Below are 11,780 nucleotides of genomic sequence, written 5' to 3'. Positions count from 1 at the left end.
TGGACATAAGGAAGAATTTCTTTACTGTCTGAGCCCCCAAGGTCTGGAACAGCCTGCCATTGGAGGTGGTTCAAACACCTACATTGAACACCTTCAAGAGCAAATTGAATGCTTATCTTGCTGGGATCCTATGACCCCATGTGACTTCCTGCCCTTTGGGTGGGGGCTGGACTCCATGATCTTCCGAGGTCCCTTCCAGTCCTAATGTCTATGAAATCTATGAAATCATGTTTGTTTCCATAAATGTTTCCAAACAAATGCTTCCTAGTGGACAGGGCAGGACATTTAACTAGGACTTTTAGGATACCTGGATTCATTTTTTGGCTCTGCTATTGAGCAAGACTTTGCTTTAGTCTCCATCTGTAAATAGTTTTACTCATCTCTTTTTGTGAAGTGCTTGGAGATTCGTGGTAGCAAAGTGCCATAGAAGAGCATGGTGTTGTCTCTCGCATTTGTCAGTAGTCCCACCTGTATGCCTGTCTCGGACACTCATATGAACACATACTACTTGTTTTAGAGGTTATAGCAACAGAACTTGCATGTAACATTAGTAGTTCTGCTACTTTTGAATGCCAGTAAAATGTTGTCACTGGTGGAAAGTTGGTAGGGCTATTTGCTCACCAGTGGTTTTACTCCTTATATTTGATCTTGAGCCAGAGGTAGCTGAGGCCTCCTTAAATCAATGTTTCTTCTTTGTATGACTAGCTCCTTGGGTATTCAGTTCCCCCTGCTTGACTGCTCTTCTGTGTTACAGTGGCTTAGCAGCCCAGAACTTCCAGTTCAGCTCTGTCATCATCACACTCATGTAGAGCTGACGATACCAACCATGGGGCATGGGAAGAAAACAATGAGTTGTTGGAGTTGGCTGGGATAGAAAGATGGAGTCTTTGGGAGATTCTGCATCACATGCATATGCTGCACTTTGTCTTCTTTTGCAAGGAATGCTTTCTGCATTTTGAGTTGGTCCCTATCTATAATACATGGTCTTGTTTATAATGGTTTGATGATCTACTGTCTCTTTCAGGCATTGGAAAGAACTTATGGAGAGAACTGGCACTAGCTTTGAAATGACAACAGAAACTTTTACTCTGGAGAATATGTTTGCTATGGAACTTTCCAAATACTCAGATGTTATCAGTGAAATAGTTGGAACTGCTGTTAAGGAGTTGAGCATTGAGAAGGTAATTTAAAAAATATGAATAAAGTAATAAAGCTATTTTTGATGACAGAGGTGGGTTTATTTCTTTTTTGGTTATTGATCTTTCAGTGTTAGTTTTAAATAGCATTAAGAGGGTTAGTGAAATGTTGCCTAAAAGGTTTTAGTCATTTGCTTTATCCACTGCATTGCTCCTTTGAAAAGTGCTTGTAAAAACGGTAATATGCGGTTCTGTATTTATTGTTTCTGTATGAGCTCACTTGGCCCAGAGGCAGGTGCATACATTTTCCTTCACAATTGACAGTCCAGCACAGTCAGCCTCAGATTTGATAGTCAAACTGGGAAACTGGGTGCTTCCCACTTTTCACAAAATTGCCAGTAATAAAGGTTCTGTACCTCAGTTGAAGACTTTAGTAATGACACTTTATGACCCTGTTATCTTTAGTGGGACTACTGTGGTGTGACTTAGTCAATAGCTTTGTTGATAATGCAAAAGATAAAACCAAATCCAGCTCACACTTGGGTGTTACGGCTCTGATAAGGGTACAGATGTATTTTTGCCATTGAGATTAGCAGATAAAACTTGCATGTGGTCAGTAAGAATAGATCTGGTGGGTATGAAGTTGTCATTTTATGTGATCCTTTTTCAAGGGTAGGCCTGTACTTGAGTGGTAGAGCTGAACCTTTGCTAAAATAATTATTCATTTTTCAGGTAGAACCACTATTCTTTAGTTCTCCAGGACTAAAATGTACTCCTTTTTTCTGTTCCCATGCAGGGTGTTAAGGATATAGTAGACACCTGGGAGAACATGAAATTCACAGTACAAAGGTACTTCAAAGGCACTCAAGAGCGAGGCTTTATTTTGGGCTCCGTTGATGACATTATTCAGATTCTTGATGACAACACTGTCAACCTTCAGAGTATTTCAGGGAGTCGCTTTGTGGGTCCTTTTCTGTCAACAGTTCACCACTGGGAAAAAACTCTTTCATTGATTGGTGAAGTTATTGAGGTAGGCAAGGAAGAGAAAGTTAATGTTTCAGTTTTTTTCTCTTAATGATTAGGTTTCCATAATTAATGATTTCCATAATTCTTTTTTCCTTGGTTGATTATATTTGATTATTCTAGGTCTGGATGGTGGTTCAGAGGAAATGGATGTACCTTGAGAGCATCTTTATTGGTGGGGATATAAGATCACAACTTCCAGAGGAAGCTAAAAAGTTTGACAACATAGACAGGATATTTAAAAAGGCAAGTATCAGACTTGTTTTGTAATGGCCAAGTGATTGAAAGAGTTGTTTGATGTATTTTGCTTTTAGTTCTGTAGTAACCTGAAGGCTTTCATTTTAGATAGCATCGTTGCTCCAGTTTTCCTCTGGAGGTGACTTTTCTGTCTGGTGGTGTTTCCAGCTGTGTTGTGACAGCAAGTCGTGCTTTATCTTTAACAACCAGCTCCTTCTAAACCATGTCAGACACCATGACTCATTTAGAGTTTGCATGGTCATTAGTGCCAATCAGTGCCAACTGCAGCTGGCTGGAGGATCCTTTGAGGTTCAGAATAATATGGTTGCCTAGAGAAGTAGCGTGTAGCAGTTGGTTGATTGTGGGGCCAGAAGCTCCTGAGCTTCAACTCTGCTTCTATTCTTTGGTTTTAGGGAAGTCACTTCATTATTCTGTGGCTTTGCTTACACCACAGGCATCTGCCAAACTAGGTGTATCATCCGGAGGTATGACAGGATGTGAGCTGGGCTGACAAAATCCCTTGATGTTTCTTGTTATACCAGCAAAACTACTTTTACTAATCTAGGTGCACCACTGATGGGCATAGCTTGCAAAAACATTAACTAATATTACAGAGTATTGTTAGTTGATAATAACCAATACTAGTTATGACATTTTTTGTCACAAGAAAAACCTAATTTAGTTTAATCTATAGTGTTGCTCCTCAGTAGTTTTTAACATGCTTCTTTTCTCCATCTACAGATAATGAGTGACACTGTGAAAGATCCAGTGATTAAAAAATGCTGTGAAGCTCCAAATAGACTTGCAGACCTCCAAAATATAAATGATGGTCTAGAGAAATGTCAGAAAAGCTTGAATGATTATTTGGATTCAAAGCGAAATGCTTTCCCAAGGTTTTTCTTCATATCTGATGATGAATTACTTAGCATCCTTGGTAGCAGTGACCCACTCTGTGTTCAGGAGCACATGATAAAGGTATAGCACGCTGCTTACAGTCATTAGTCTGAGAATGCTTTGAGTGCACTGTGATTTTTAGAAGGGAGGCTATCTACTATACAGATTGTTAGAAGTCTGCTAATGTTTCTCTTATACAGGGAATACTGTACCAGTAACTAAGGAAATATTGAAATCTCTAGATTGGATCTGATGGCCCATATCAGTTGCTTTAGAGAGAGGTTCTGAACACCCAGCTGTGAACCTTTATGCAATAACTTTCCCTTATGCCTTTGGTAGATTCATATTTACTGCAAAATTATTAATTTGGCCAATTTTTTCCTGATTAGTGGACTCCTCTGCAAATGACTGCAAAAACATTAGCAGACTTCCACATTTATTTTTATATATATATGTATATGTGTGTGTACACACACACACACACACACACACACACACACACACACACACATAAAATATAACAATAATATTATTATTATTATTGCATTATTATTATTGTATTTGGTCACTTAGGCCGTGTGCAGACAAGTGTGGCCGTGAGATATGTGGCGCCGCAAACATGCTGTGGCACTACATACCACACATTTATATGTTCTCTGTGCTGCAAGGGAGTGCTGCCCATGTGTGTGCTATTCTGCTTCTCTTTTCCGTGAGTTTTTTTGACCCCTAGGGTTAAAAAAAAAACTGCAGGTAAAAAAAAAAAGCAGAGTAGCACATCCATGGGCAGTGCACAATGCTCAGAAGTGGAGCTGGGCCACCCGGAGCCATGATGTGGCTGCTGGCCAGGTTCTGTGCACCAGAATCGTTGCTGCTGGAGCCCCAGGAGGCTCCCAGGACTCTAGGTAAGGCTGCTGAGGCCAGCCCAGTGCTAGCCCCAGCCTCTCGTACCCCACCTGGGGTAACTTGCCACCCACTAAAGCGCATGTAGTACAGGCATTCCCCAGGTACAAGTAGCGGCAGCGCAAGGTGCGCCACCACTACTTGTCCCCAAGGAACCAAATGTCCACTCTCATCTGGACATGCCCTTAGAGCCTGATTTAGTTCTGTTTAGAGTCCAGGGAAGTTTTCCTGTGAACACTGATAGGAGTTAGATAGGAGTCTTATTTCTTAGTACTTTAGTGCAAATGACACCTGTATTCCTCTGCTTCATGTTTCAGATGTATGATAATATTGCATCCCTGAGGTTTCAGGAGGGTGACAGCAATGAAAAAATAGCAACAGCAATGATTTCAGCTGAAGGAGAAGTGATGGAGTTCCGGCGAGCCGTAGCAGCAGAAGGCAGAGTTGAGAACTGGATGACAGCCGTTCTGGCTGAAATGAGAAGAACAAACAGACTTTTAACTAAAGAAGCCATTTTCCGATACTGTGAAGATAGAAGCAGGTGAAGTTAATGAACCATAGCATAACTCCTGTAGTGCAGTTGACTTTTTTAAATTGATATAATAGGAAAATAGTTGTAGAAACTCCCTATGTTATTGGCTACTCCTGTTCTGTCTACATCTGCGTAGTGTGTGTTCATACACACAGTATTTTAAGTGCCCAGCAAAAATGTATTGCTTCCCATTTCCTATGCATTTAGCTTCTAGCCCGATGCATAAGCAATGTAGATGTTGCCTTTATAGTTTCTATTAATCCTGCTTAAATTCTACATTTGAAATGTGAAGTCTGTTTCTATGTATTCCAAGTGAGTATCTGAAAAATTAACTCAGAAAATTGATTGCGTAAATGGAATTATATGTATTTGAATTCCATATACTAACTGTGAGACAACTGTTAAGATACTAACAGTTGCTTTTTCAGTGTAAAGAATCGTTTTATGAACTTTCAAGATAAGATGTATTCATATACTTGCTTTGTGTCTTTTGACTTTTGACTCACTGGGGTAAGTGGAATATTTTTGCTTATTATGGAAAGACTGTATGTGTTTGGTTCTTCTCCATAGAGTTGACTGGATGCTGCTGTACCAGGGCATGATGGTTCTTGCTGCTAATCAGATCTGGTGGACTTGGGAGGTAGAAGATGTCTTCTGCAAAGTGAAGAAGGGAGAAAAACAGGCCATGAAACTTTATGCCAGAAAAATGCATCAGCAGATTGATGCCCTGGTTACACGAATTACAAAGCCATTGAGCAAAAATGACCGTAAAAAGTACAACACCGTTCTCATTATTGATGTCCATGCCAGAGATATAGTTGATACATTTGTGAGAGACAGGTAATCCACTGCCACACTGAGAACACACCAGGGATTGTAATCTATTCTCACAGCATTTCATTGTATCTGAAGAACTCTGTCTTTACAGCATTCTAGAAGCTCGAGAATTTGAATGGGAAAGCCAACTGCGTTTTTACTGGGATCGGGAGCCAGATGAGCTGAATGTGCGTCAATGCACTGGCACTTTTTCCTATGGTTATGAATACATGGGCTTGAATGGACGACTGGTTATCACTCCCCTTACAGACCGTATCTACCTAACCCTCACACAGGTATATGTTAAGGAACTTGTTTGGTGAGATATTTCACTGAAATATATTTCTGGTGTTTTCAGAGTGAGTATTGCCATTTTCTTTGACCTCAGGTAATCCAGTTTAGATAATAGTGTAAAGTTCATTATAATCTCATGTAATTTGCTATCTTGTGCTTAATTAACCCAAGCCTGGACAAAGTTAGAACAGTTACACTATTGCTTGTACATATGCTATGTTGTACTATTGGGAGAGGCAACCGAATGACAGAGGATGCAGAAAAAGCTGAAGTGCTTAATGCCTTTTTCACCTCAGTCTTCACAGGCAAGATCAGCTCCCAGACGACTGCACCAGGCAGCACAGTTTGGGGAGGAGATGAGCAGCTAACAGTGGTGAAAGAACAGGTTAGGGACTGTTTAGAAAAAAGGGTGGACATATACAAATCCATGGGGCTAAATGGGATGCACCTGAGAGTGCTGAGGGAGTTGGCTGATGTGATTGCAGAGCTGCTGGCCATCATCTTTGAAAACTCATGGTGATCAGGAGAGGTCCCAGATTGGAAAAGGGCAAACATACTGAAAGGGAAAAAGGAGGATCCAGGGAATTATAGATCAGTCAGCCTCACCTCAGTCCCTGGAAAAATCATGGAGCAGATCCTCAAGGAATCCATTTCTAGGTACTCGGAGAAGAAGGTGATTAGGAACAGTTAACATGGATTCACCAAGGGCAAGTCATGCCTGGCCAACTTGATTACCTTATATGATGAGGTTACTGGCTCTGTGGATGTGGGGAGACCGGTGGATGTGGTGTACCTTGATTTTAGCAAGTGTTTTCATACCGTCTCCCACAACATTCTTTCAGGCAAGCTAAGGAAGTACAGGCTGGATGAACGGACTGTAAGGTGGATAGCGAACTGGCTGGAGTATCAGGCTTAGAGGGTAGTAACCAATGGTTCGATGTCTAGTTGGCAGCCAGTATCAAGTGGAGTGCCCCAGGGGTCAGTCCTGGGGCCAGTTTTGTTCAGTGTCTTCATCACAACCTGGAAGTTGGCATAGAGTGCACCCTCAACAAGTTTGCAGATTACACCAAGCTGTGGGGAGTAGTAGATATGCTGGAGGGTAGGGCTAGGCTTCAGAGTGACCTAGATGAATTGGAGGATTGGGCCAAAAGGAATCTCATGAGGTTCAACAAGGACAAGTTCAAAGTCCTGCACTTAGGGTGGAAGAATCCCATGCACTGATACAGGCTGGGGGCTGACTGGCTGGGCAGCAGCTCTGTGGAAAAGGACCGGGGGGTTACAATGGACAACAAGCTGAATATGAGCCAGTAGTGTGCCCTTGTTGCCAAGAAAGCTAGTGGCATACTAGGCTGCATTGGTAGGAGTGTTGCCAGCAGAGCAAGGGAAGTGATTATTTTCTTCTGTTCAGCACTGGTGAGGCCACATCTGCAGCACTGTGTCCAGTTTTGGGCCCCCCACTACATAAAGGATGTGGATAAATTGGAGAAAGTCCAGTGGAGAGCAGCAGAAATGGTGAGGGGACTGGGGGACATGATGTATGAGGAGAGGCTGAGGGAACTGGGCTTGCTTAGTCTGGAGAAGAGAAGACTGAGAGGGGATTTAATAGCAGCCTTCAACTACCTGAAGCGGGGTTCAAAAGGGGATGGAGCTGGACTGTTCTCAGTGGTGGCAGATGACAGAACAAGGAGCAACGGTTTCAAATTGCAGCAAGGGAGGTTTAGGTTAGATATTGGGAAGAATTTTCTCACTAGGAGGGCAGTAAAACACTGAACAGATTACCCAGACAGGTTATAGATTCTCCATGTTTGGAGGTTTTTAAGACCCGGCTAGACAAAGCCTTGGCTGGGATGATCTAGTTAGGGCTGGTCCTGCTCTGAGCAGGGGGTTGGACTAAGTGACCTCCTGAGGCCCCTTTCAACCTTCATTTTCTATGATTCTATCTTGTGGATTGTATAAGCATATGTAACCCTTTTTATTGTGCAAACTTGTCTTTAAAATGTTTGGTGGAGATGAACTGTGGTGTGTTACCTTCATGCCTACTCAGCCTTGCTTTTTTGGCTCTTTTCCAAAAGGCATTGTCCATGTTTTTGGGAGGAGCACCTGCAGGACCAGCAGGTACAGGGAAAACAGAGACCACCAAAGATCTGGCCAAAGCGCTTGGTTTGCTGTGTGTTGTAACAAACTGTGGAGAAGGCATGGATTTCAAAGTAAGAGTTATAATGCTATAGTCTTCAGTAACAACATACCAGCCACAGTACCATTACATGCAATAGCAAGGCTCATGGGTTTGCTCTCACTTTTTGGAAACATCTGGCTACATAGAAATACCATGCCAATTGAAAATGAAATATAGTAAATGATGCTTTGCCTTTTATAAATTCCTAAAATGGTTTGAGTTTAAAATTTTGGATTTGTATTGCAATCTTCAGATTCAGTGGCTAGCTGATGAGCTTCCAAGCATGTCAGTACTGGATTAATAAGCCTATTAATACAACTTGTAGGAGGCAGGCAGGTTGCAATGACTTTCCTGAATACGTTTTCACAGGCTTTGTAAAGTCCTGCATTGATGTAATGTATACCGAAGTGTGCTAACACTGAGTTGTTTTTTGGTTTGTTTTTAGGCAGTTGGTAAAATTTTCTCTGGTCTTGCCCAGTGTGGCGCATGGGGATGCTTTGATGAATTTAATCGCATAGATGCTTCTGTGCTTTCAGTCATCTCATCTCAGATTCAGACAATTCGAAATGCTCTAATGAATCAGCTAAAAACATTTCAGGTAAATATCATAAACATGAGATTACTGAGAATGGAGTCTGGTTTTGGTCCTGGGGTGTCAGTGGAGGTACAAATACCATGAGATCTGAGGGCTTCTGCTCCTGCAAGTCATTTTGTAGCGCTTGGGTATAATTGGTCTGAATTTCAGAGGTGCTGAGCCATGGGCTTTACCTTCTCTGGCTCATTTTTCCCAGCTATAAAATGGGGCAACAGCATCTACCTAACTAACATGGATGTTGTGAGACTTAATTTATTGCTGCTGGTAAAGCTTCAAGATCCCTAGATAGAAGGTATAATTAAGAAGCACAAAGTGGTGTTTCTATTGTAAATGACTTTGGTTCTTTTCATTACAAATCAGCATAATTCTGGCATTCACTTATGTTTTAGTTTGAAGGGCAGGAAATTTCCCTGGATGGACGCATGGGCATTTTTATTACCATGAATCCTGGTTACGCTGGCCGTACTGAGTTACCTGAGTCTGTAAAAGCTTTATTCAGACCTGTGGTTGTGATTGTACCAGATCTTCAGCAAATCTGTGAAATCATGCTCTTTTCTGAAGGGTTCCTTTTGGCAAAGGTAAGGGAAGAACACTCTTAAGTATAAAAAAACGAGTGGGTAGGTATCTGGTGTGGGTTGCAATGCACTTATGGTTTTCTGCTGTCTCCCTCAAACAGAGCCTGGCCAAAAAGATGACAGTGTTGTACAAATTGGCAAAAGAACAACTTTCTAAACAGCATCATTATGATTTTGGACTACGAGCCCTGAAGTCAGTACTAGTGATGGCAGGAGAGCTGAAGAGAGGTTCACCTGACCTCAGTGAGGTAGACACACTCTGTTTCATCATGCCAGGACAGACTGTTGATAACCTGTGTGTGGTTATATTGGAAATGCTTGGTCTGCAACTGCAACAACTATCATACCTCAGCAATGGAAGCACTGCCCTTTCAGTGACGTACATCTCTCAGCATCATTATTAACAGATTCATCACCTTTGCATACTACCTTTCTATGCAGGGCTTAAAGAAAGGGGCTGTCAATATGTGCAGATCACATTACCAGCAAAATGTAGATAAGAGCAGGGATATCTGTAGACACTCAGATGTTTAGCTTATAGTTTTGTGTGTACATTTCCTACGCGTTTGAAAGTCTTAGCATTTATGTCAAGGACTAGCCAATTGCCCATCAAGAATGATGGGGGGGGCACTGCCACCCACCGTCCCATGCTGCTGCTGCTGCCTTCCAGGAGCGGGGGTGGGGGTCGCCCTGCCGTCCCCTTTGTCCCCCTCATCCAGCACCCTGTGCTGCCACCATCTCCAGGGAGCAGGGCTGGGGGGGTGCAAGGTCAGCACTGCTGGCTTCGCCACCCCCTCTGTCTGTTCCATTGCCACCACCTCCAGGGAGCAGGGTGGGGGAGGGGGGAAATGAGGCCAGGCCCCCACTCTGTCCCCTCCATCCCCGCCATCCTGGCAGTGCATTGCTGCCACTGTCTTTTGTCTGAAACACTCTTGGAGCACTCTGATTGGTTGTTTCAGTCAGCATTGTGATTGGCTGCTGAGACAACCAATCAGAGTGCAAATAAAGCATTATGCACAGGCTAAGGCTTTTATTATATTAGAATGCAGAGGCTAAATGAACATGGGGGCAAAAAATTTGAGTGCGGCACATCAGTTGAGCTCCCATAATGTGCACAAACCTATTGTATCCCTGAATGGCATATTTGCATGTGCAAGGCATACCCTCCAGTTTTCAGTATAAACAGTGTGGATTTTATATCTCAAGGTTTGCTTATTTTTAGGGCTGCAACTCCTATAACATTCTGGGAAGTTCTTCAAATTTCTGCTCAGACAGAAAAATTGCTCCACACAGATGAAGACATCTCCAGTTATACATTGTGCTGGCAAGAATTCAGGTTTTAATAAAGTGCCCTCAAGGACTGTTTGCAGGCTGGATATTTTCAGTAAAGCAGGCAGTTACTTTAAGATTGAGACTTTGTTAATTCAAAAAGCAATCAGTAATTTAGGATACTTCAGTCCCTCACATTTGGGGAATTCAGTTAATATAAGAAAAACAAAGGGAATTTAATATCCCAGCTGAAACTGATCAGCTTAATCCCAGTGAAGTGGCTTTGTGTCCCATAATAGTTGATGTCAAGAGAGACAAGTTTGCTACCTGCACCCCTAGATAACCAAAACGGGTAAAATAATTGGATGATAGCTCTCAAACTGTTTTTGAAGCTTTTTATGCCTTAGAGCAGAGGTTCTCAAACTGGTCTGTGGACCACCACTGGTCCACGAGCTCCATTCAGGTAGTCTGCAGAAAGGTTGTGGAACGTTCGACAATATCTGTACTTGTAAGGTAAGGCTACTAATATTAAAGTATGAGTTGTGTGCTTTGATTTGTAGAACAAAAAATCATTTAATAAGTGGTCTGCTGAGACCCTCAGCAATTTTCAAGTGGTCCACAAAAAGAAAAAGTTTGAGAACTACTGCATTAGATAATTGGTTGGCTCTCTACAGAAGCTCTACCTTTCTGTGTTTGGTTTAGGATTTGGTACTGATGAGAGCTCTGCGAGATATGAATCTTCCTAAGTTTGTGTTTGAAGATGTACCCCTTTTCCTTGGCCTGATCTCTGACCTGTTTCCTGGCCTGGATTGTCCTCGAGTCCGTTATCCTAACTTCAATGATGCTGTAGAGCAAGTGCTGGAAGAAGGTGGTTATGTTGTTTTACCAGTCCAGGTAGGAGAAACATTGAAAATTATTGTTGTAAATAAAGAGCTAAACCCTTGGCTGGTGGAAATCAGAGTGCCTTCCTTAAAGTCAGTGCAGCTCCACCAGTTATAGCTGAGGGTCTGGCCCATATGAGATGCATGCACCAGTATCTAAGTTAATGTAAATGTATGTTTTTCAGGTGGATAAGGTAGTTCAAATGTATGAGACAATGTTAACTCGTCACACTACAATGGTGGTTGGACCAACTGGAGGCGGAAAATCTGTTGTCATTAACACTTTGTGCCAGGCCCAAACCAAGTGAGTACAGAGTTAGATGTGCAAGAGAATCAGGATATGAAATAGCAGTCCTGTGTGGTTATGCTGTGATCTTCCTTATAACTTGATCCAGCCATCATTTCTGCTTAGTGTGAAGGAGGAAGTAGATGTCGTCTTCTTGGACTTCCAG

General features: G+C 42.2%; 1 protein-coding gene across 1 annotated transcript in view; it reads left to right on the top strand.

Annotated features, from left to right (window-relative positions):
* Positions 1-11,780, top strand: part of DNAH10 (dynein axonemal heavy chain 10) — a 92,876-nt gene that overhangs the window by 35,364 nt on the left and 45,732 nt on the right. Inside the window, exons 26-38 of the mRNA XM_019507118.1 lie at positions 1,025-1,181; positions 1,933-2,166; positions 2,283-2,405; positions 3,138-3,371; positions 4,508-4,731; positions 5,293-5,562; positions 5,651-5,834; positions 7,905-8,039; positions 8,454-8,606; positions 8,993-9,181; positions 9,280-9,426; positions 11,150-11,341; positions 11,514-11,632. Of these exons, the coding sequence (XP_019362663.1) occupies positions 1,025-1,181; positions 1,933-2,166; positions 2,283-2,405; positions 3,138-3,371; positions 4,508-4,731; positions 5,293-5,562; positions 5,651-5,834; positions 7,905-8,039; positions 8,454-8,606; positions 8,993-9,181; positions 9,280-9,426; positions 11,150-11,341; positions 11,514-11,632 (2,361 nt within the window). The remainder of the gene's footprint in view (positions 1-1,024; positions 1,182-1,932; positions 2,167-2,282; positions 2,406-3,137; positions 3,372-4,507; positions 4,732-5,292; positions 5,563-5,650; positions 5,835-7,904; positions 8,040-8,453; positions 8,607-8,992; positions 9,182-9,279; positions 9,427-11,149; positions 11,342-11,513; positions 11,633-11,780) is intronic.

The sequence above is a fragment of the Gavialis gangeticus genome, unplaced genomic scaffold (genome assembly GCF_001723915.1).
Source record: "Gavialis gangeticus isolate Ggan-Ray unplaced genomic scaffold, GavGan_comp1, whole genome shotgun sequence".
NCBI lineage: Eukaryota > Metazoa > Chordata > Crocodylia > Gavialidae > Gavialis > Gavialis gangeticus.
This window is presented reverse-complemented; position numbering and strand designations above follow the sequence as displayed.